This window comes from Carassius carassius, chromosome 29 (assembly GCF_963082965.1).
Source record: "Carassius carassius chromosome 29, fCarCar2.1, whole genome shotgun sequence".
Taxonomy (NCBI): domain Eukaryota; kingdom Metazoa; phylum Chordata; class Actinopteri; order Cypriniformes; family Cyprinidae; genus Carassius; species Carassius carassius.
In genome coordinates this window covers 21,501,141-21,526,635 of record NC_081783.1, presented here as the reverse complement: position 1 = coordinate 21,526,635, position 25,495 = coordinate 21,501,141, and the positions used below count along the sequence as shown (strand labels likewise).

At 36.8% G+C, this 25,495-nt stretch overlaps 2 protein-coding genes across 3 annotated transcripts in view; one reads left to right on the top strand and one right to left on the bottom strand.

Annotated features, from left to right (window-relative positions):
• LOC132109878 (protein INSYN2B-like) lies at positions 1 to 24,731 on the top strand. Of its 2 annotated transcripts, none has more exons than XM_059516275.1 (4): positions 1 to 272; positions 11,754 to 13,289; positions 17,186 to 17,260; positions 23,571 to 24,731. In XM_059516275.1, the coding sequence occupies exons 2-4, from the start codon at positions 11,944 to 11,946 to the stop codon at positions 23,737 to 23,739; spliced, it is 1,590 nt and encodes a 529-aa protein (XP_059372258.1). In that variant the 5' UTR covers positions 1 to 272; positions 11,754 to 11,943; the 3' UTR covers positions 23,740 to 24,731. The 2 variants fall into 2 exon arrangements, with proteins under 2 accessions (XP_059372258.1, XP_059372259.1); XM_059516276.1 differs by lacking the exon at positions 23,571 to 24,731 and adding an exon at positions 17,570 to 17,734.
• Positions 1 to 25,495, bottom strand: part of LOC132109877 (dedicator of cytokinesis protein 2-like) — a 125,754-nt gene that overhangs the window by 21,764 nt on the left and 78,495 nt on the right. The window lies entirely within an intron of this gene.

The window sequence follows — 25,495 nt, the reverse complement described above, 5'->3', positions numbered from 1 at the left end:
GAGAGAGAGAGAGGGAGGGAGGAGATACGAGACGCTCAGTTCACCAGTAGATAGAAGGAGAGACAGATGTGCTCGTGAAAGAGAGAGACAGATCATAAACACAGACAAGAGAAAATCACACAGAGGGATGTAAGAAAGAAGAACAGAAACACATGGAGGAGTCCGATCTCACAGGAATATAGGAGAAACAGAACGAGTGAAAGAGAGAGATGAAGAGATGCAGAGATGAAGAACAGTCCGTTCACCTACACAACACTCTGTGATGAAGGTCAGTAACCGAGTTAATCATCTAATGAAATATTACAACAACGCTCAAGTCATTAGCGCACATCTAAAACATTCTTTCAGTTTAATTTAAATATTTTCAATTTATTGTTACATTTTTAAAATTTTTTACATTTTAAATAATTTCTTTTTTTATTATTATTTAATTTACGTGTGTGGAGTGCTTTTGAGTTCAAATAAAAATATACTAAAAAGCGCCTTGGTAATAACATGGTGCTTTCGATCTGCATCATGGTCATAACATAAAAGTATTAAAGTATCATAATGATACAATGTTTTTTGGACTTGTATCATGTTAAGGTTTTGATATTCTCTTTAGTACTTTACAGAATCACATATACACCATAGTGAATGAATATGGTAATCATTCAGTATCACGGTGTACATCAAAACACCAGAGTTGCCATCTGACACCATCATTTTACCATGGGACTGCAATATTTCTGTAAGGGTCTCCGGTTGCTAAAATCGCTCATAATGCCTGCGTGTAATTAATCATCAATAACACAGAGCAAGTTTACTGAATGTATTGTAAACACAACACTGGGATCTGTGTGTGTGTGTGTGTGTGTGTGTGTGTGTTATATAACAACAGGTATCTAATACCCATCTGTTACTGAGACCTCTGATTAAATAATATGTGTGTTTTAAAATGTGTGTGTGCATAAGTGTGTGTGTTTTTGGCATGCGTGTAGGTAGTGCTTTTAAATGTGTGCGTGTGCCTTTATGTATTTGAGTGTGCGTTGTGTGTACATGCAAAAAAAAAATCTATAAGGCCAAAATAATATTTTAAATAATAATAAAAAATGCATAGTTAAGTTTAAAAAATATATTTTTAAGATGTACGTGTATATGTTCTTTCTAAATGTAAATGTATTGACTCGCACATGTTGTTCCAAATCTGTGTGACATTCTTTCTTCTGTGGAACACAAAAGAAGATATTTTGAAGAATATCTGGAGACAAACAAGATTGGACCCCAGTGACTCTCACTGCACTGTAAAAAGTGGCAACCGAAAATGATAACATCTAAATCAAGTGGTTTTATTCAATTATATATATATATATATATATATATATATATATATATATTATTTACCAACAAAACACTTATACCAATTTATACCAAAAAATCTATTTTTATATGTTAAATCTTTTGTAAAAGGATGTTACTCCTTGTTTCAGAACATTCAGAGTACATTCATTAAGTAACATCTCCATGTTGCAATATGATAAAAAGGATCGTTTCCGTGCCCATTTTCTCTAACCTTTGCAATAACCAAGAAGTTTTTATTTAAATGTTTTAAACATTTAAAAACATTTAAAAAATATATTTGAAACATCTGAAAAAAATTATTTTGATTTTAATTTAATTTACCTTTGCAAATTTAAAGCAGGTTGTAAAGCAACTGCAGGTTACTACTTTTTACTGAGCACTGAGATGTGTGTGTTTTTATATCCTCTTTTATGTTTAATAGAAAAAAAAAATCAGTCATAGTGGTTTGGAATGATATGAGGTGAATAAACAACAAAATTGTTAGGAAAAGGGTGAACTATGTATTCAACTCTTTGCATTACGTTAATTTAAATAAAATTTACTTAATTTATAGATTATTGGAGACGTCCCTGATTGCCCCTCATAGAGAAGTTTTGACATATTTATATCACTTCTGGCAACAAATTAGTTCCTAAACTAGCATGTGTGTGTGTGAGAGACTCAGAACAAGAGTGTGTCAAAATTGATTTCACGCTAAAGAAATCTAAACACAGATAAAAACATTGAGAAACAGTGAGACACAGACACTTGAACACAAGTAAGTGAAGATAAGAGAGGAAAGACAGAAAGAAGGACAGAAAGACAGACAGTGAGAGATAAACACCAGAGAGAGGGATGGACGAAAGACAAGAAAACAAACAGACAGTGACAGCAAAAGAAAGAGGAGAAGAGACAAATGAACAGAAAGACAGGAGACAGACAGGTATTTAAGAGAGACAAGCCTGGACCTCTGAATGAGGTGAATCTGCAGACATCTGTCAAGATGATGTCCAGCTCATATTTCACCTCCAACGGATGAATAAGATATGTCTGACATGATGAAATTAAGGCTAGTTTTAAAGGTTTTTTTTGCATTGCATTACTCTTTATTACTTTTTTAGTACTTTTTAATAATTAGATAAGTTGTTATTTACATTTACATCTCATTACCATAATGCACAGCAATCCAATTCTTAATGTAAACATTAATTATTATTATTATTTTACAGATTGTAAAATATTTTTGTATTGATATAATTTTTTTATACTGAAATTAATGCATGAATGAATGAATGAATGAATGAATGAATGAATGAATGAATGAATGACTAACAGGTCAAGAAGTTTGAAACCATATCAAAAGTCTGGGGTCTGAAGATTTTTTTTAAAGAAATGAATACTTTTATTCAACAAAGGTACATTTAAGGTATCAAAAGTGACAGAAAAGACATTTATAATGTTCTGAAAGATTTATATTTTAAATAAATGATGTTCTTTTGAACTTTCAAAGAATCTTTGAAAACATAAAAAAGGATCATGCAACACTAAAGACTGAAGTGATGATGCTGAAAATTGCCCTTTTGCATTAAAGGAATAAATTACATTAGAAAATATATTCACATAAAAAACTGTTATTTTGAATTGTAATTAATATTTCATAATATTACTGTATTTTTGATCCAAAAAATAAATAAATATGTAAAAATACAGCCTTAGAGAGAATAAAAGAATTCCTTCGACCACATTAAAAAATCTTACCGACCTAAAACGTTTGTGCAGTAATGTATATACATAATTTAATATTTTATAATGCCGATAAAATCTAATGAGAATCATCATTGACAATAATGATAATCATAAAACCCACAAGTGAAATGTCTGAATACATTACAGTAATGAGATTTTGGGTTATTAATGGTCCTAAAAACAGACTTATATATTATTTCCTTCGATTTCGGGATGAAATGCGACCTGGACGTGACTGTGTGATTTACTCAGAGAAGAGTGTATAAAATGAAAAGAGTTTGAGAAAGCAGGCGTCATCCTCCAAAAGAGGTGAAGACACAAACATCAGTATGTCTCTTGGGACATTTGTGTCCTTCTGAAGACAAATGCACACTCTCTCTCAAACAGGTTTTTTTTTTTAACTGTTTTATTTTTAAGCTGATAAATCTTTTTAGCTACCCTGATACTATCACAGGCGCAAACACACACATGTCTGATTGCTTAACACATTTGTCACATGACCAGTTCTAAACACACACAAGTTCAGCAGAGTCTTTGAGACTCAATTAAATCATCTTTACATGTGCTTTTGTTGGTTTAGTAGCATTGTTTAATAAGTCAAGTATCACTATTAGGCCTACTATTTCAACAAACCTCTTGAACTCAGTGTTAAAGTTGAGTGTATGTGTCATCCTGCAGAGTTTGTGCTCCAACCTCCCTTACCATTGTAACTACCACCCAAAACAACCTAGCAATCTTCCAATAAAGCCATATCAACAACCTGGAAACCAAGCAAAACACCAAAGCAGTGACCCAGAACAGCCTAACAACACTCAAAACAACCAAGCAACCCTCCAGTGGCCAATCAATTAGTGTTAAGTTTGTATCCTGTGTCCAAATACTTTTTAGTTATTATCATATTTAGTCAATCTTGCCCTGTTTTTGTCATTTAGTCGACTAAATGTCTGAGCATTTTAGTGGATAAAATCTTAGCCACATTTAAAACAGCAAAACAAAAAAGTCAAGATCTCATGACAGAACACAGACTGGCTGAATGACACTTTAATTTAAGCCAAGCATCTCATATGTAGGTCGCTAAACTCCAGCTTTCTTGTTTATCTGTGTTATCATATTATCATCAGAGCTTCCACAACGAAGGTCAGGTGTCTGAGCATGGTTTCAATTATTAAGCAAAACACTTGGGCAGAAAATGTATCCTTTTAAAAGAGAAGCGTCTTATTTGGGGGATTTGAACTCTTGATATCTTGCAACTGCTCAAATGTAAGCTCATGTATTAGAAGCATGTACAGCAGTCTGTAATAATATTTTGTCTCCTTTTTCGACAAAAAATTGATTTCTGTATAGTTTTTATCTGTTGAAATACATTTTTTTCTTGTCTTTTGTTGTCAACAATATTGCATGTTGATATAGTCACAGACTCACAGTTATCGTTTATGGACCTCGGCATCAACTTGTTTTAGTCATGGGAAAACATTTCATTATAGTTTTCATTAACAAAATTAACACTACTAGCAACTCCATGGCAAACACCCAAAACACTCCAGCAGCCAGTGCAAACAACCAAGAAACCTACTAAAAATGCCATAGCAACTCTCTGGCAATCACCCAGAACACATTTGCAACCCCCTAACAATGCCCCTTCTAACAATACACAAGCAACTCCATGGCAACACCCAGAACACCCCAGCAACTCCCTGGCAACCATGAAAAAAATGACAAAGCAACTTCCTGACAACTACCTAAAATAAATTAGCAACATTCTAACAATGCACCTGTTACTCCCTGGCAACCACAAACAACAACCCAGCAACTCTCTAAAAGTGTTTCAGCAACCACCCAGAGCAACATAGCAACCCTCCTAACAGTGCCCTAGCAACTCCCTGTCAACCACCTAGAACACACTAGCAGTCAGCCCTAAACAATCTAGAAATCCCCAAACAAAAACCCTAGACACTCCCTGGCAACCATAAAGAACAACCTAGCAACTCTCCTTCTAACAGTGCACTAGCAACTCCCTGACAACCATTCAGAATACCATAGAAACATCCTACTACTAGCATTGCAACTCCCTAGCAACTACCCAAAACAAATGATCAACATTCCAACAATGCACTTGCAACTCCCTGGGAACCACAAAGAACAACCTAACAACCATTCTAACAGTTTCCTAGCAACTCCCTGGCAACCACAAATTACAACTCTCTAGTGTTTCAGCAAAAACACTCAGAACAACCTAGCCACCCCCAGCAATGCCCTAGAATCTCATCAGTCCCAATCAACCCAAAACCTATAACAAATGATGTAGAAACTCCCTGGCAACCACAAAGAACAACCTAACAACCCTTCTTACAGTGCCCTAGAAACTCCCTGGCAACCACAAAGAACAACCTAACAACCCTTCTAACAGTGCCCTAGAAACTCCCTGGCAACCACAAAGAGCAACCTAACAACCCTTCTAACAGGCCCCTAGAAACTCCCTGGCAACCACAAAGAACAACCTAACAACTCCCCTTCTAACAGTGCACTAGCAACTCCCTGACAACCATTCAGAATACCATAGAAACATCCTACTACTAGCATTGCAACTCCCTTGCAACTACCCAAAACAAATGATCAACATTCCAACAATGCACTTGCAACTCCCTGGGAACCACAAAGAACAACCTAACAACCCTTCTAACAGTTTACTAGCAACTCCCTGGTAACCACAAATTACAACTCTCTAGTGTTTCAGCAAAAACACTCAGAACAACCTAGCCACCCCCAGCAATGCCCTAGAATCTCATCAGTCCCAATCAACCCAAAACCTATAACAAATGATGTAGAAACTCACTGGCAACCACAAAGAACAACCTAACAACCCTTCTTACAGTGCCCTAGAAACTCCCTGGCAACCACAAAGAACAACCTAACAACCCTTCTAACAGTGCCCTAGAAACTCCCTGGCAACCACAAAGAACAACCTAACAACCCTTCTAACAGGCCCCTAGAAACTCCCTGGCAACCACAAAGAACAACCTAACAACTCCCCTTCTGCACTAGCAACTCCCTGACAACCATTCAGAATACCATAGAAACATCCTACTACTAGCATTGCAACTCCCTTGCAACTACCCAAAACAAATGATCAACATTCCAACAATGCACTTGCAACTCCCTGGGAACCACAAAGAACAGCCTAACAACCCTTCTAACAGTTTCCTAGCAACTCCCTGGCAACCACCAGAACACACTAGCAATCAAGTAACTGAACACAAACCAAAACAACCCCTAACAAATACCATAGCAACACAATGGTAACCACCCAGAAACCATAGAAACCACATTACAACATGCTAATACCACTAAGAACATCTTGGCAACCACACAGATATGTCCTGGCAACAGCCACAGCGTTCTGATAAATGTACACCAATGAGCTACAACTATACAGTGAATACTGTGGTATTTTTATTTAAAAAAAACTGGTACTCCGATGTATTTGTAGTTAGTGAGTGCTGAGTAAAGTATATGTCAGTATGCACTGAGAAACACCACAGTCAAGCCATTACACACACTACATGCACCTGTGTGTGTGTTTGAGTGTGTGTGTGTGTGTGAGTGCAGTGGTTCTTCCATTAGGTTTCCCTGTGTGTGTGTGTGTGTGTGTGTGTGTGAGAGAGAGTTATGTGTGTAATATAACTGGCAGCGTTTTCCTCTTTCTGTGTGTCTCAGAGGTGCTGTACGCTCTGACTAGTTAATATTGTATGTCAGAGGCTTAAACACACTCGTGTGCATCTCACTTTGTAACATCTCCCAGAGCTTCGTTCAGTTCAATGCTCTGAATGACCTCATACCACTGCAAAGCATGAACTGCCAGGCAAACCAATCTAATCATCACAACAAGAAGTTAAAAAGACCACATTTGATGTAATTGTTGTTATTGGAATATTGGAAAAGGGAGTCCGATTTCTTCAAATCTCATTAGATCCCACCGAAAGCAGTTAAAGGCTCTGGATAATGAACAGATGACTGTCTGCTGGGAGTCACTGCACAGAATAAAGACAGACTTTACAAACTACATCTTTCATTCAAGCGGACACACCAGATCCATCTCCACTCACTCTATATGCTCATCCTGCCTGCTGTTGGTTGTTTTGATTCATTTCTGTGCACACAGGGTTCAAAATAAACACTCGTGAATGACATTTGATTATAAAAATTCAGCTCTGTTGAGTAAATAAAATGGAATTACCAACTAGCTGACCATTCAGTGAAGCAATGAACATCATGAATACAGTCAAATCTCAATACCTTCAGGACTAAATTCACAATTTACAACACGGACTTGAGCTCCTCACTGCTTTAATGAAACTGTTAACTCGTAATAGAAATATTAAATGCATATATTTTCATGAAAACCTTATTTTATGAATCAAATTGACTGGTGTCCTTCTCCTCTACATGGTCTAGCGTTAAGGTAAAGGTAAACTCAGAATTAAAATGAAATTCAGTTTTTGTTTTAATGCAATTTAGCTATAAAAGCAAAGATTGTCAAGAAAACCATTTTGAAAATAGTTGTAAAAGCTTTATAAGCTTTTAGTTTTAAAAGCTTTAAGATTTATATTCTGAATGATAGATGAACAAAACAACAATATATATTAAACGAATAGGCAGACAGACTAGATAGATAGATAGATAGATAGATAGATAGATAGATAGATAGATAGATAGATAGATAGATAGATAGATAGATAGATAGATAGATTTAATTTCCCAGAATGCATCACCTGTGTTGAATTTCCCTGAATTATTATTCAGTAAATTACTCTTCCTGTCATTCCAGTTCAGCTCCCTAATGCAAAATATATCAGGCAAAATATGGGTTTATGTCTGAGAGTAAATATTTATGGCCAGTAAACTTACTTTCTTTGCTCCAGTGGCAGGTTTGACAAAAGCATAATTTTTGGAAGGTGCGTGTGTGTGTGTGTGTGTGTGTGTGTGTTTTCAGGACAGTGCGATGACGGGACGCTGCATCTGCGTCTCCTGAATATTGATCGCCGCACACAGAGATGCCAGACAGTATTTGATAAAGTGTGTGTGCATGTGTGTGTGTGTGTGTGTGTGAATGATGACACAAGAGAGGCTCAGAAAGACAAAATCAAAGTCAGGTGTAACTGAGTGTGAAAGAGAAGAGAGAGGAGGAGTGCAGGGCTCGACCTGAGCTGAAGAAGAGATCAACAGAGACTCTCAGTGTGTCTCTGTGTGTGTGTGTGTGTGTGTGTGTGTGTGTGTGTGTGTGTGTGTGCTGGAGAATGGAGGGATGAAAGTGGAACATCTAACTGTGTGCTGATGAACCGTATCGAGGATCAACAAGAAACCTCAAGAACACAATGCTTAAGTTTACGTGCGCGTGTGTGTGTGTGTTTGTGTAGAGACAAGGTGCCCTTACAGAACAGCACTGTGGCTGTAGCATGATGTACAAACTATAATATCTTAAACTACACTGAAAAAAAATAATTATATATATACATATACACATATGTATACATATATATATATATATATATATGTATATGCATTTTTTTATTTTTTTTTATTTATATTATTGGAGATTATTGGAGCATTTTTTTTTTACAAAATACTATTTCAGTCTTTCTGCTTCAAAATTACTTGCTGTTTCTTTGTAATACATTTTGAAATTTACTAGCAGTGTGAAATGTAAAAAAAAACATGGTTATATTATGGTATAGTATAAGGGTATACAGAACTCTTTGACTGATAATGAATCCAAAAGCACACCATGGTATTACCACAGTACTTTAATCTGAGGTCAAAAAGTGTCAAATCCAGCAGATCAATGAATCTAAATTCTTCTAAACAGCCCTCACTCCCTCTCCAGAGGATTCAGAGATGCAGACATGAAAGATGAGAGGAGGAGATTTGGCTTCGGATGTTTCTAATAGTTTGTTGAAATATAAATAATCCTAATGAACGCAATCTCTGGGATGCTCTAAGAAATGCAAATATTCAGTCAAATATTCCAAACTAACTTCAATTACTCTCATAATTAAACACATCGACACTTTGTTCCTCATTATGCCTGCTGTATGTGTGTGTGTGTGTGTGTGTGTGTGTGTGTAATAAATGAGAAGTATTGTATTATAATGTTCATCTCTTATAGGCTAATGGGGGTCACACACACACACACACACAGCACTTTGCACAATGATAACAAATCAAATACACTATTATTTACAGTGTAAAAACAAATAAATTCAAAAGAGGATCAGAAAGCATTTAATAAGAATATTCAGCATTTTTACTTTCAAATTTCACATTTAACTTAATTAAAAATTGTATGTGTTATTTGTTCCTTTTTAAATTGTGAAACAAAATAAAAAAAAAACTATTTCTCAGATGAAATTATTTCTCAGATTCTACACCTATTTTCAGAGTATCTAGTTTCCAACTTTTATGAAATGTAGGTCACTTTAAAAGGATCTAATGTCTGTCTAATAAGGGTTATTCTGGACTGTCCCTCTTTTAACTAATCTATAATGGCTTTTCATAAGCGGTTTTGGATTTAAGAGTAACTTTTAAATCATTAAGTCATATAAGGTCTGTGGTTAAAGTTATTTCAAGAGACTTTCGAATTACACCTCATTTCAAAAGTGATTTATCATGCATATACATTTACATTATTATGGCATTAGTTACAATCTATCAAACTTTTTTTATAAGCACAAACATTTTAAAATGTACATTGGAGTTCGTGAAAATGTTGTAGAAAATGTTGTGAACTATAACACTATAATAAATTTGATTTAAAAAGTGATTAAGTTAATTTTTTTTGTATTTTCCATTTTGTTTTCATTTTAGTTAAAGGTTTAGGAATTTTTATGCTGTGTTTTTATCATTTTTAGTAGTTCTGCGTTTTATCTGTCTATACATATATTTTTTATAAAAGATTTTGTTCCATTTTAGTTATTCAAGTTAAACTATATTAAAATAAAAAATGTTGCCCTGATAACTGTTATTTTAATTTATTTATTTATTTCAGTTAACGTTTACTTTATTTCAAGTAACTAAACCATTTTTTTTATTTACTATAATAACCCTGAGGCTAAAAACCTCCTTTCGCTGACCATTTGCTGCTAATTCATTCATTCATTCATTCATTCATTCATAGTGTCTAAACTCTGGCCTGTTTTGTTCCCAATTCGTAGAAAGTGATCGTAACACACACACGCAGTGTTTGGGTCAGAGGAGACAGGCAGCTTTGAGACCGTCTCATAAAAGAAAAGAAGCTTAACAGAGAACAAGATATGAACTACAAGACACAGAGAGCTTATCAAAGAGCAAAAGAAAGGAGGGAGAACACTTAAGACGAGGAGGAGATTACAGAGGAATAAAGTGATAATAATAGGCCCTTCCGGAAGAGAGCCAGTGAGAGAGAGCGAGACTTTAATCAGCTGCATGTGACATATGGGGGATTTTGAAAATCCTCATTAATATTCGTAATAGTCGTGATGGGTTATTGGAGTCTCTCTGGTTTCTCCTGTTGATTAGCATTCTTGATTACAGACACACACGTGTGAGAAAGTAACTCGGCTGTGCTGTGGTGCTTCTAACATAATTTTAACATAATCTAACATAATGTAAATACAGTTTCCTAACTGGACCATTTAATATGAGCATTTATTTCTCTTTCGTTCTTTTTTTTCTTTCTTTTAATAAATAAATGTATTTATTTGTTATTAATTTCTGCAAGTTCCATAAATGTCTTTTTTAAATGCAAAAAGACATTGCAAAGCTTGCTTGGTTTTATTGAATTGGTTCAGTTGGATGGTATATTTAAACAAACCTTTCAAAATTAATTAATTGATTCATTTGTTACCTCAGTTATTCACACTGGTTTCACACAGTTTGTTTTGTTTTTGTTATTTTCTCTCTGTCTGTTTAAACACTGTTATAATGGGCACTCAGTAATTTTTTGCTTGACCTGCACTAGATCAAATGACCTGGACATACAGTACAAGACTGCATGAATGCATGACTAATCAAAAACTATATTTACATTTTCAAATTGTAAAAAATTATTCACAGATACCCATGATTTATTTATTTATTCTGTGAAAATAAATATCCAATAACAGAAAAAGATAAACTGAATAGTGCTACAGTCTACATTATTATTATTTGTTTTTCAATGTACTTTTTCACTTCAAGGAAGAAAACTTTTGCACCTTTACTATCACCACCTTAATTGAGATATTCTTGCTTTTGCAAATACTACTCTGAATGAAATCATCTGATAACAGCCTCTTAAATAGCTTCAATGCAATAAGCAAATTTTTTTTTTTGTTAGTACAGATCAAGAGTGCAGCTTTAAAGGGAAATTAAAAGGGACAGTGCATGAAAAATGTCTCTCATCATTTTCTCACCCTGAAGTTGTGACAAACCTGAGTTTCTTTCTTCTGCTGAGCACAAAAAAGACACTTTGAAGAGTGTTGGTAATTAAACAACTGACTGTATGACTATGACTGACGTTCATAGTACTTCTATATGGTGTAAATCAATGGATACCAACATTCTTCAAAATATATTCTTTTGTGGGTAAACTGTCCCTTTAATGACTTTAAATTCAGAGTAGCACATGCACAGTCTAATATCTTTTACACACATATTTCTTCTTCCTCAAACAGGCAAACAATGAATTTGAAGACTTTGACTGGATTGATGACAAGACGGATGCGAAAATGGATTTCTGACCAATGCGATCATTTCTAATGCTGTGGAATACAACTTCCCAAAACACATAGATAGTATGCTTATAAACGAAGGCCACATCCCCTCCAGCTCCTCCTCAGGGGGCTGAGACAATCAGCAGAGGTCATGGGCCGACGGGCAGCTGACACATCCAATGCGGTGCCAGCACTGGAGGTGCCTCTAGCTGGTGGTCGGGCTGTCCTGTCTCAGAAATGGGGCCTTTTGTGCAGCGTTGGCGTCCAAACATCGCCGGGTCTCCGCTCGCTTCCGTCAATGAAGAAGAGGACTCAAACTGTCAGTACGGCCAATGGACCGACTGCCGAAACCATGTCGCTAGACCGGGTGAGGCGTTGTGAAGTCAACGGAAGTCATGTCGACAAGACAGTATCCAGGAACCATGTGGCACAGGACAGGACGTCCCAGGAAAGCGAGGTGTACTGTCAAATCAAAGCCAATCCAAACCAATCTGGGCAAAGAGGGAGTTTAAAAAGAACCCCTCGGTATGTTAACGGAAGTATTGTTGCGCCGGAGGTGGTGGGTGGAGTTTGTAGTGAAGGGGCGGAGTCTGAGGAAGCAAGGCGGCAGAGTCAAACAATGACACGTGAATGTAGGCGGGGTCAGTCGCTGAAAGGGGAGGCAGCCAGGTCAGCCACCAGCTCGTACAACACGCCCCCTCGCCCATGTCGCATGATGACATCATCTCCCAGACTTTGCACCAGCTGTGGGCGGAGACAATCTCAAGCCCCACCCTGCATGGTGCCTGCTTGTCGCAAACGAGCTGCCAGTCAAGTTCAAGCAAGCATGACTCTTCCGACACCACCGAGGAAAAGCTGTTCGCCTCGCTTGCAGAAAAGAAACTCAACGGTTGGACAGCAAACGTATGCGCAAATTCCTAATCACACTTTGCAAAATGCATGCTCCACCCCTTCACAATCCAACAAAAAAGATGCGAAAACAGAGACATCGACACAGTTTGAAAAACCCAATAATGACTCGACGACGCACAAAACGCAACACACGCAAACACGAGTCAAAACAGAATCAACCGCACAACATGCATCACAAGATGCAAAGGACAAGTGTGCGACTACGCAAACACACAAATCTCCCACGTCTAAACCGATGGGCTGTGAGTCCCAAGCCACACCCACTCCTCCACCCAAGAAAGACTTGAAACCAATACAGGTCAAAAGTAAACCAGCACCTCCAGAGTTTCTGATTAGCTCAGGGGTGGAGCCTAAAACACAAACCCCGCCTCCTTCTCCATTAGAACCTAAAACTGTGACGGAAATGGACTCTAAAGAAACCCACCCACCTGCAACAGATGATATCCCACAATGCAACGGTGCACCTGGCGTTCTACATGGACTGCTGCAAAATGTAGAAGAAAACGTGCTGTATAATCAGGAAAAGATCAAAGTTCTTCTCAATGTCATTCAGGATCTGGAGAGGAACAAAGCAATGAGTGAAGGGTAAGTGAGAGTGAGAGATTAGGCTCTGGAGTTCATGAAAGCGTGTTTGATTTGTGATTCCACACTTCCATCATCCCATAATCCCCCTGGTAACTGATGCATCCTGCGGCAACACCTTGAGAATCTCAATCATCAATGGGACAATCGACCACAAACTCTCTCTCTCTCTCTCTCTCTCTCTCTCTCCCTCTCTCTCTCTCTCTCTCTCTCTCTCTCTCTGATGGCTTACTTTCTCATCGTCACTGCTACACCTCCTAACGCATTTACACCCTCTTTTAATCTCTTAAGAGTTTCCCTCTCTTTTTTCTCCTCCATCCACACACACACAGTTTCATCAGAACTCTGCTTTGATTCAAACCTCAGCTCTGTCAAGATCAATCAGGAAAGTGACTGTGTTGTATGTTTTCAAGTGCTCATTTTCATTACATATTCAAAGACATTCAATAGAGGTCTGTATGCCTGTGGGATTCCCGCTGGACAACATTTTTGAAAAACTCAAGTTTCTACAAGTGCATCTCAATAAATTAGAATGTCATGGAAAAGTTCATTTATTTCAGTAATTCAATTCAAATTGTGAAACATAGGCTATGTTCACACTGCAGGGCTTAATGCTCAATTCCGATTTTTTGAAAAAAATCATTTTTTTGCAAGGCCGTTCACATTTCCAATTAAATGCGACCTTTTGTGATCTCCTGTGTGAACGTGAAATGACCCAGAAGTGACCCGCATGCGCAGAAGAGTACTCAACGGCCAACGACGTCACTCATGGTTTGCGGAAGTAGCTAAACATGGATGTCATAACAACAGTGTAGTCAACAGCGGAGCTCGTTTAGCAATATTAAAGTTATTTAAGCAGCATTGTCCACCATGGTTGTTGTTTATCTTCTCATTCCCGCCTACTTCAACGCAAAATTATGACGTTTGTAGCGTATCAATGACGTACGGGTCGGATAAATGTGACCTGGCCGTTCAGACGGAGGTCGCATTTCAAAAGATCGGATACGTATCCGATTTAGGACCACATACCCAAGTGGCCTGGGTCTCATTTGAAAAGATCGGATCTGTGTCGTTCAGACTGTCATGAAAAGATCAGATACAGGTCGCATAGGGGCAAAAAAATCGGAATTGGGTCGTTTCAGCCTGCAGTGTGAACGTAGCCATATATTAAATAAATTCAGTGCACAAAGACTGAAGTAGTTTAAGTCTTTGGTTCTTTTAATTGTGATGATTTTGGTTCACATTTAACAAAAACCCACTAATTCACATCTCAACAAATTAGAATACTTCATAAGACCAGTAAAAATAAAAATAAAATTTTTTTAGTGAACTGCTGGCCTACTGGAAAGTATGTTCATTTACTGTAAATGCATTCAATACTTGGTCGGGGCTCCTTTTGCTTTAATTACTGCCTCATTTCTACTTGGCATGGAGGTGATAAGTTTGGTCCACTGCTGAGGTGGTATGGGAGCCCATGTTTCTTTGACAGTGGCCTTCAACTCATCTGCATTTTTTGGTCTCTTGTTTCTTATCTTCCTCTTGACAATAGCCCATAGATTCTCTATGGTGTTCAGGTCTGGTGAGTTTGCTGGCCAGTCAAACACACCAACACCATGGTCATTTAACCAACTTTTGGTGCTTTTGGCAGGGTGGGTAGGTGCCAATTTCTGCTGGAAAATAAAATTAGCATCTTCAAAATGCTGGTCAGCAGAAGGAAGCATGAAGTAAACAGGTGAGGTGACTTTGGTTTTCAAAAAACAAACAATGGACCAAAACCAGCAGATGACATTGCACCACATATCATCACAGACTGTGGAAACTTAACACTGGACTTCAAGCAACTTGGGCAATGAGCTTCTCCACCCTTCATCCAGACTCTAGGACCTTGGTATCCAAATGAAATACAATTCTTGCTCTCATTTGAAAAGAGGACTTTGGAACACTGGGCAACAGTCCAGTTCTTCTCCTTAGCCCAGGTAAGACGCCTCTGACCTTGTCTGTGGTTCAGGAGTGGCTTAACAAAAGGAATACGACAACTGTAGCCAGTTGTGTGGTGGTTCTTGATGCCTTGACCCCAGCCTCAGTCCATTACTTGTGAAGTTTACTCAAATTCTTGAAACGATTTTGCTTGGCAATCCTCATAAGTTCTCCCAGTTGGTTGTGCATCTTTTTCTTCCACACTTTTTCATTACATTCAACTTTCTTTTAACATGCTTGGATACAGCACTCTGTGAACAGCCAGCTTCTTTGGCAATGAATGTTTGTGGCTAACCCTCCTTGTGAAGGGTGTCGATGATTATCTTCTGGACAAAGGTCAGATCAGCAGTCTTCTCCATGATTGTGTAGCCTAGTGAACCAAACTGAGAGACCATTCTGAAGGCTCAGGGAATCTTTGCAGGTGTTTTGAGTTGATTAGCTGATTGGCATGTCACCATATTCTAATTTGTTGAGATGTAAATTGGTGGGTTTTTGTTAAATGTAGGCCAAAATCATCACAATTAAAAGAACCAAAGACTTAAACTACTTCAGTCTGTGTGCTTTGAATTTATTTAATACACAAGTTTCTCAATTTGAGTTGAATTACTGAAATAAACAAACTTTTCCATGACATTTCAATTTATTCAATACTATAAACTTTTTTAACGATTTGTTTACTATTTTTTTTTAAATACTTTTTAATAAAATATATATAAAATAAAAAAGAATAAGAAATAAAATACTGCTGCAAAGTTCTCCAATAAATAAAATACTCTCAGTCTCAAACCAATATCATATAATAAAATATTATCAAAAATATTAATAAATAACTATGATTACAGTGCAGCATTACCAATCCCAGCTTGTAGGCCTGCTCATATTTAAAAAAAAATATATATATATAACTTTTCCAAAGTGTAAAGTCTGTTTAAATGCCGAAGGGAGCTGCGTTTGAATTACGGTAGTTTTTTTCCTAGTTGTAGTGATGCCTCGCGTGATGCCTTTTGAAAACCTTAGGCCGGTGACACACTGGCATATTGCACCTGTCAAACATAGTCTATTTTGCCGTCAATACTGTTAACGGTGTCCTTTATCAGTAGGCTTTATATTTATGCTCAACATGAAGTATAGATATTGTTGTCGTGAAGATCCTGGTCTTTCGGCGGTCAGCAGCCGTCACGCTCCTGACACGCAGCAGAAACGCCACGCTCACGCCACGCAGCCAGTGTGTCACAGGCCTTAGAATCAGCTGCAGGGCGGGATTTGCGCTGAACGCGGAGACTTCCACTTAATATGTTAGTTTGGAAACATGAAAATGTACCTATGTTCCGCAATCAAAATATTGCATTCGGTCATTTGGTACACACGTGCACCGTACCGAGAGCCCTGTACCGAAACTGTCCGGTACGAATACACGTACCGTTACACCCCTAATATATATATATATATATATATATATTCAAATGTACATAAACTGGACTGAAGCTTAATAATGAGATCTTTAACAACTTAAACACAGTATACAATAAAAGCATCTCTTGTGACTATTGAAAAGAAGACTTTTCTTTGTACAGTAATACCTAGAAATAAGTAACAAATAAAAATGCAGACGTGTAGGAATAAAATCACAGTGGATGGAATTGGGATGGAAAAGCACAGACCTCTAATAACCCATGTCCCCATTTTTCAAAACGCTTATAAACCATAAAGAATAAGTTTTTTTGAGAAAGTAAAAATGTACAAAGTTTCCTGTGAGGGTTAGGGTTAGGTGTAGGGTTGGTGTAGGGCCATAGAATATACAGTTTGTACAGTATAAAAACCATTACGCCTATGGGATGTCCCCACTTTTCACAAAAACAAATGGGTGTGTGTGTGTGTGTGTGTGTGTGTGTGTAGGTCTTCATACTTTCTTGTTTTTTCAGGCGTTGTTCTTACAGAACAGGTCAGGACATCAACAACTGTTCAACCTGCCAGAAAACAGCCTGCATTATATACAGGTAAACATCACCCCAGGAGTCCACTTAGGTCTATCATGTCACATTTTAGCTTTTTTCGACCGTTTACCTCCCTGTCCAAGACTTACAATTAAACAGGCTGATTCTGCTACTGTACTATATGCAAATGACCTCTGCTGTGAACATTCACAACAGATACAGTATGGATGCTCAGAACTGACGCAAACATGCAAAAAATATTAACTGCACGACTTTTATCAACATCAAGCATTTCACAGTTCTCAAAGCCCAGCAACAACCACATGCAAAAATGGTAATTTTTTTATGTTTTTGCTTTTATCTTGGTTATAGGCTGACAAAACCTCACTTTACACGGTGACTCTTCAGACTTTCAGAAACAGCGCTCAATGCTGCACAGAGAGCATAAGCGGGTGTCAAACAGGACACGCTGTGCTAAAAAAACAGGTTGACAGTGACTGAACAGAGCAGAACACAGGAGTCTAAAAACCATGTTAAAAACGCAACACTCATGCAGAGAGATACAGTGCAACATCTGAGACATCCGTCTGATGCATATGTACTGTACATAGTATAGATCATCTATAGTTTGTTGAAGGCATGTAGTAGATTGTGTGTGACAGGTTTATCAGCAACATTTTGTTGATCATTTAGAGGCCTTATTTGTGTAACTGATACATTAGGCTTCATAGGGTTAAAACACTACTCAAAAGAGCAAGAAAATCCATTTTCTGTGACCCATTTAAAATATTATAAATTGTGCAGAGAGCCACATCTGAATTATGTGTCTTCTGGGGGGCAGAAACAGACATAAATTCACCAAGAGACCATGAGAATGATTTAAGAGTTGCATCAATATCCTACAGCAGAAACATATGAGCATCTACTCTACTCAGATGAAACAGATTTATTCAGTCTTAATTGGTGGCTCTTGCTAAGAAAACGCAGAAAAAAAAGTAGAAATCTTTAAGTAGGCAGTTAAATAGTGTAGAGTGTGTGCTTTTGTAGGTGTGTGATGTATTTATTAGAGTCAGCTGTTTGTGTGTTATAATCAAGGGACATTGAGCTCAAGATCCCGTTCAGCTGTAATAAAGCCCTGAGGGACACACACACACAAAAACACATATCAAAAAGCCAGAGACTGTGAACCTGTGCGATATCCCTCCTGTCACACAAACACACACACATTCAGTCAGTGCTATATGAAATTCCCTTGACTCTGTTATCTCTCTTCCTTTCTTTCCTGTTGGGATAAACAGGATAATTATTCCTGTACTATGAAGAGCTAATCACACACTAATACATGTTTCCAGCACTCACACTAAGGTAAAGCCTCGGGAATCAATTAAGAGAGATGGATTTCCTATTGAAGTTAAATCTCATGACAATACATTTGAGAAAAGACAGAAACACACACATATATACAGAGGTTCAATTCCAAATACTTTCAAGCTGCTTTGCTGTCTACATAGGCAACTTCCTTCTAAGGCAGCATCGTAACTGAAGTGAATGATTCGGAGCACACTAAATAGGCAGAAACTCTGTGTCATACAAATAGTGCTCCTCATATGAAATGCACAGTAGGCTTGACAAGTTTCTTTAATCTGCTCGATCATACATGCATGCATTTATTTGTTCATGCATTTGTGCATTTGATTATGCATACATATATTTGAATAAGCATCCATTCAGTTATATTAATTAATTTGCTTATGAGTTAATGCATTCATTCATTCAAGAGTTTATGTTTTCATTCATTAGTTTATATGCTTATACATTAATTCATGCATGGATAAATTTGTTCATGCACACATTCTTGTCTTCATGCATGCATTCTTGTGTTCATGCATTTGTTCCTGCATTCATTTATTTACTTATGCATTCATTCATGTGTTTGGTCATGCATTAATGTGTCTTTTCATGCATTCAAGCATTCATTTATTTATAAATTTGCTCATGCATGCATTCCTGTGTGCATGCATTTGTTAATGCATTAATTCATTAGTTGATGCATTCATTCATCTATTTATGCTTTCATTCGTGCATTTGTTTATTCGTGCATTCATTCATTAGGTTATGTATTTATGCATTCATTCATTAATAGAAGGTGAATTAAAGCTAACTTTTCAACCTTTATAATAAAGATAATGATCCAAAATCAGAACAGTTTTTACTGTACCAACATTTTTTTTTATTCACACCTGAACTTTTATATCCTAAATGACTTGGCTCATTTCAAGTGCAATAAGCAACATCTGTTTACACCCTGCTCAAGGGTTCATTAAAAAAAGATTGGTACCATATTTTTTTTTTCTTAAACCATTTTGATTTTTCTTAAACCATTACATCTAGAATGAAGCCTGAAATGTAAGCTCTAATGCACCCTCTATATTGGTCGAGAAAGAAGCATTCCTGCTTGTTTTACTGTGTTGTTGAATCAGATTTTGTACATTTTGTTGTGTTGCGCACTGCAGGGCCACCACATCAGACACAAAACTTCATACTAAAATCACACAAAATAACTTTAAACAATGTATTTGAGACAAAGTCAAAAGTAGATCTCCTGTCTGTTTTAGTAAAGACAGGTCAATATCCAAAACTGTTGGTCAGGATTATGCTTTCACATCCAAATTAGTACTAAAGTCAGACAATTAAAGTTTCTTTAACTTATACACCACACTAAAAACTGTACGTTGTAGCCTTCTTTCATGAGTCATCAGTATTTCAACCCCATTTTCCCAGAAGAGAATAACACAATTCTGTATCTTTTAAAAATGACAAAACTCTGGATTTCAAGCCGTCTTTAAGACTCCAGAGCAAAAAATCTAAATCTGTGCAAAAAAAAAAACACTTTCCTTTAGGTTTGCGTTCACAGAGAGAGTGTGATTTATAGCACAAGATTTCCTTTGACTCGTGATTTAGGGAAGATAATATTGATGATTAAGACTTCTCTCCATCTGTAAGAGCAGACTCAAGCTTTGAGCCTTCTGACGGAGTGAACTCTCTTTCCTCAAAAGATCCGTTCATCACAAATTCTGCTTCCACACTTCTTTATCTCTCTCCTTCTCCCTGACTTGATGCCTCGTCCTCAAGGGACGAAGAAAATTTGAGATGGGCTTGTTTATAATGCTCTTTAAAAAACAGAAATGCACACTCTTCTTCAACATTTTCTTTGCCCATGCAAAGCTCAGGTGGCTGCTCAGCAGTTATTAACCCGAAACAAATGATCCTCTCAATGAATCATTTATGTCTTTAGCACAAATGTTACAGTATGTGACAAGTTTAATAGTTAAAGGTCTCACTAACACAGGGTTCGATCAATAATAATAGCAATGCAAGCACTACTGATGACAAAAACAGCATAATCAATTGCACTGCTAAAAAAAAAAAAAAAAACCTTTGTGAAGATGGTTTTTTATGGTGCACTGATCATATACATGTAAATGTGTCATCTGGATATGCAAATTAGAGACATCACCTAGCAATTTCTAGTGACAAACGACGCCCTCTGAAATGATAGCAACACTGAAAAACAGATTTAGAGCCGGCAAAAGCGGTCGAGTATCAAATGCAATACAGAAATAACTAGATTTGCATTTCCTGAAGAAAACAGCAGTGCCTGCACAGCAACTAAAGGAGAGTCTGAGATTAAGGCTTTAGTTCTGCCTGTGAAAATGCTGCATCACAGATGCTTTGCTGCTATTGTGATGCTAAGCATCCTGTTTAATATCAACTGAGCATCAAATGTGTAAATGCAACTAAAGATGGTAGAACAACAGAAGCTTGTTTTTGCCATGCTGATTTTTTATCTCACAATTTGGCCTAGTTTTGCAATTCTAAAAATCAGAGTTCAGAATTGCAAGATATAAAGCCAAAAGATTGAAAAATGGCCAATAGCAATAATCAGATGATTTAGAAAAGAAACACAGTAGCACCATCCCTGTGGAACGGGTGTATTTTCTATACAGTGTCCTATAACAAGCTGTGGTTGAATAGACTTTGTTTATCTCCATCTGTCATTATGGGGTTTGTTAACCTTCAGTATTTCTCTGTCAGTCTGTATTAGTCTCTCATCCTTTTACCTCCATCTTTTGCTCATCGTAGCCCGTATTTTTCCTCTGTCTCTCAAACTCACTTAGTTGCTGGGAAATTGCAGGCAGGACTGTGGCTACACTGTAAATAGAGGGCATAACCCTCACACACACATTCTCATGCTGTTAGATTGCAGTCTGATGAAATGGTCAGAATCTCTGTATGTTTCACCGCTGTGATAATAGGTCACGTCAGTGGCCTTGGCTCCAGAAGTATTTGTCTCATTCATTTATGCACTGGGATTTAAAAAAGTAATTGTAAAGAGTTTTAATCCGTAACCCAAACAAAACAGCTCTAAAAGCAACATGATACAAAATTCTATTAAAAAAGCAAAATCCTATAATTAAAAAATGCAAAGATGACAAAACCTGAGTACTGAAACTAAAAAATAACTGAATGATGATTTTAAAAGTTTGTGTCAGCAAGAAATAAATAGTTTTAGTTGGCAAGGATGCATCATAAAAAGTAAAAGACATCTATGATGTTATAAAAGATTTATATTTCAATTGAATGAAGTTCTTTTGAACTTTGTATTGATCAAAAGAATCCTGAAAAATATACCATGCATCATGGTTTGCAGAAAAAAAGCAGCACAACTGTTTTCAACATTCATAATAATAATAAGTAGCTCTTAAGAAGTGAATCACCATATTATATAATGAAAACTGAAGTAATGAGGCAGAAAATTCAGCTTTGATCAATGGAATAAATTTAATTTTATAAAAATATTCACATAGAAAATATTTATTTTAAATTGTAATAATATTTTGCAATTGTACTGTTTTACTGTATTTTTAATAAAATAAATACAGCCTTGTGAGCAGAAGAGACTTCTTCATTATATGGTGGATCTCTCTTTGGCATTATGGTTTTTTTTTTTTTTTTAAGTCCCAGAGCAGAAGCAGCTGCAATGATTTAACTCCAGAGCTCACAGTCGGTGTCTCTTGAAAGGTTTATATATTATCATTAAAAATCAATCTTACAATTGAAAAAAAAAATGAATGAGACATTTACTTCCAGAACCCAACTGCTGTGCTGTGAAACTTGTTAGAAAGTGAGATAAATGACGAATTTATCAGAAGGAAATAGAGAGAGAGAGAATCAAAGTGAAAGTTTGAAGAATGTTTCTCCGTTTATGTGTCGGTTTGTCTTTAGTTTTGTTTGTTATTTTGACATGTCATATTGTCTTAATGTTCATTTCTATGTCCTAATGTATGATCTGCCACAGTAGATGATGAAAAGGGTGTTTTTGTTTTTCTTTCTCTCTTTTATTAGGCACATACTTTATTCTCAAAAACAAGATATATATAAAAACGTTAGCTGTAACTGCAAATGTTACTGCAAATTATAGAAATTATTCCTTAATAACACAACATCAATATTATCAAAATTTCTATCTTGTTTCCCTATGTTTTAAAGTATCCTATATTTGCAAATATCCTATATTTTACTACATTTATATTTTACATTATGACCTTCAAAACAAGAAATGACATTTACAATGCATTTAACTTCTGTAATTTTGTTTCTTCATCGGAACAGATTTGGAGAATTTGTAGCAGTACATGACTTGCTCAGCAATGGATCCTCTGCAGTGAATGGGTGCCGTCAGAGCGAGAGTCCAAACAGCTGATAAAAACATCACAATAATACACAAGTAATTGACACCATTCCAGTCCGGTCACGTCTTGTAACTTGAAAAGTTGTGTTTGTAAGAAACAAACACATCATTACAATATTTTATGGATCCTCTATCCATAATATTGCTTCCTTCAGTGAAAAAGTCATCTCTCCCGAATCATGAGGGAAATATGCACAGATGAAGTACAAAAACAGTCTAAAACAGTCCCAAACAAACATGTTGGTGAATTTTGATGTGAGAGACAACAGGTAACGAACTTTTTCACTAAAGGAAGCATTATTATGGTTATGCACTCCTATTTTAGCCAGAATAAACGGTTTAAATTTTGTTTCTTTGTTTCAACACATTAACTGGTGAACTGGAGTGGTGTGGATTACTTGTGGATTATTTTGATGTTTTTATCAGCTGTTTGGACTCTCATTCTGACGGCACCCATTCACTGAAGAGGATCCATTGGTGATGCAATGCTATTTCTCTAAATCTGTTTAGATGAATAAACCAAATCATGTACATCTTCAATGGTCTTTCAGTAATATGTGCATCTCTTTTTTATTTTTACAAATTTATTTTTTTTTCTAATGTCTATTTCGGTATTTCTAGTGTGGAGCACGACTTCCGTGTGCAGGAGGGACGATTACAAAGCATTCTGGAAGCCTTGGAAGAAGCGGAGTATGATGTTCCCGCCCCCATCCCAAAGCCCGCATACATACGTCCTCGGACAAAAAGCCGCATCAAGAAACTGCGAAAGAAGTGTTTCTGGTGGCTGTAGAGAACCACCGCCAGCTTAGATTGCCACAGAAATTTGTTTGCATTCATGGAAAATGCCACCAGCATCACCGCTGTGGTTATGATGTTGAAAATCCAAACTTATGGACATATATGCTTCATAACACAGTCCAAGATAAAGGATTTGTTAAAAGCTGTACTCTTACCGAACGGATTATGCTTTGAAATAATTGTTACATTCATTGTGACAAACTTCTCAAAGCCACGGCTGAACCAAAAGCTCATCTGGCATCCTGAAAACTTGAGGACCATTTAAAACCCAAGGATACCCACAAGACCTTGCATCTAACCAGTCAATAAATCCCCTTCATAGTGTCTGACAGAGGCAGAATGTAGTCGATATCTCTCTTTACGCTGATGGACGGAGTTTTATCCTGATGGAGATTCTCTGTCTCATCTCCTCGTCAACGTTCTCTGACCTTTGTGTGTGGATGGCTTTCGTCCCCGACTAATGAATGTCTAGCGCTCTGTTCCCAAACCTAGCAATCTGCCTACCAACACAGCATTTTAAGTAACCGGTAGTTGAGCCCCCATGCGGAGGCAGCTCTTCAATATAGGCCGTCTCATAAGATGCAACCACACTGCATTGTCCTTAATGGAAAAATCTAAGTTCTTAAACCTACTGCTTAAACAGTTCACCCAAAAATGTAAATTTGCTTAAAATGAACTGAATGATTTGGAGATATGTAGCATTACATCACTTGCTCACTAATGGATCCTCTGCAGTGAATGGGTGTCGTCAGAATGATAGTCCAAACTCTTAGCTGATAAATAATCCACAATTAATCCACACCACTGCAGTCCATCAACTAAAGGGATACTCCACCCAAAAAAATGAAAATTTAGTCATTAATCACTTACCCCCATGTCATTCCAAACCCGTAAAAGCTTTGTTCGTCTTCAGAACACAATGATATTTTGGATGAAAACCGGGAGGCTTGTGACTGTCTCATTGACTTACAAATAAAATACACTGTCAAGGTCCAGAAAAGTACGAAAAGCATCATCAAAATAGTCCATCTATTTTCAAACAGTTCCTTTTATCCAAAATACGAGTCTAGAATCCTTAATAACGCTGCCTCCAGTGAAATAGTCTGTCCAATTGTCCTCTCACGTCAAAATCAACACACATATTTGTTAATAGTTTTAAAATTTTCACTTGTAAACAGAACTTGAACTTTGCATATTTCTCTCCTCATTCCGACGGGACTACTTTTATACGGAAGAAAGCATTATTATGGATTATGCACTCATATTTTGGCCGGAAGCAACAGTTTGAAGTTAAAAACTTCTTAACAATTGATTCATTTTTACAAACCTGCAGATTTTCACTTGACAAGACATTAATTGGTGGATTGGAGTGGTGTAAATTACTTGTGTATTATTGTGATGCTTTTATCAGCTGTTTGCACTCTCATTCTGACGGCACCCATTCACTGCAGAGGATCCATTGGTGAGCAAGTAATATAAGGCTACATTTCTCCAAATCTGTTCTGATGAAGAAACAAACTCATCTACATCTTGGACATCCTGAAGGTGAGTGCATTTTCTGCAAATTTTCATTTTTAGTGTGAACTGTTCCTTTAATTGGAACCAATGAGTTGGAAGCAATCACACACTCTTTTTCAGTAAGGATGCTGCCTATTTAGACAGTAGGCAGTTTACTGGGTGTTGCAACTGACTTTAAATTTATTAAAGAATGAAGTACAGAATTTAACATTTTATAGTTCTAAAATTCT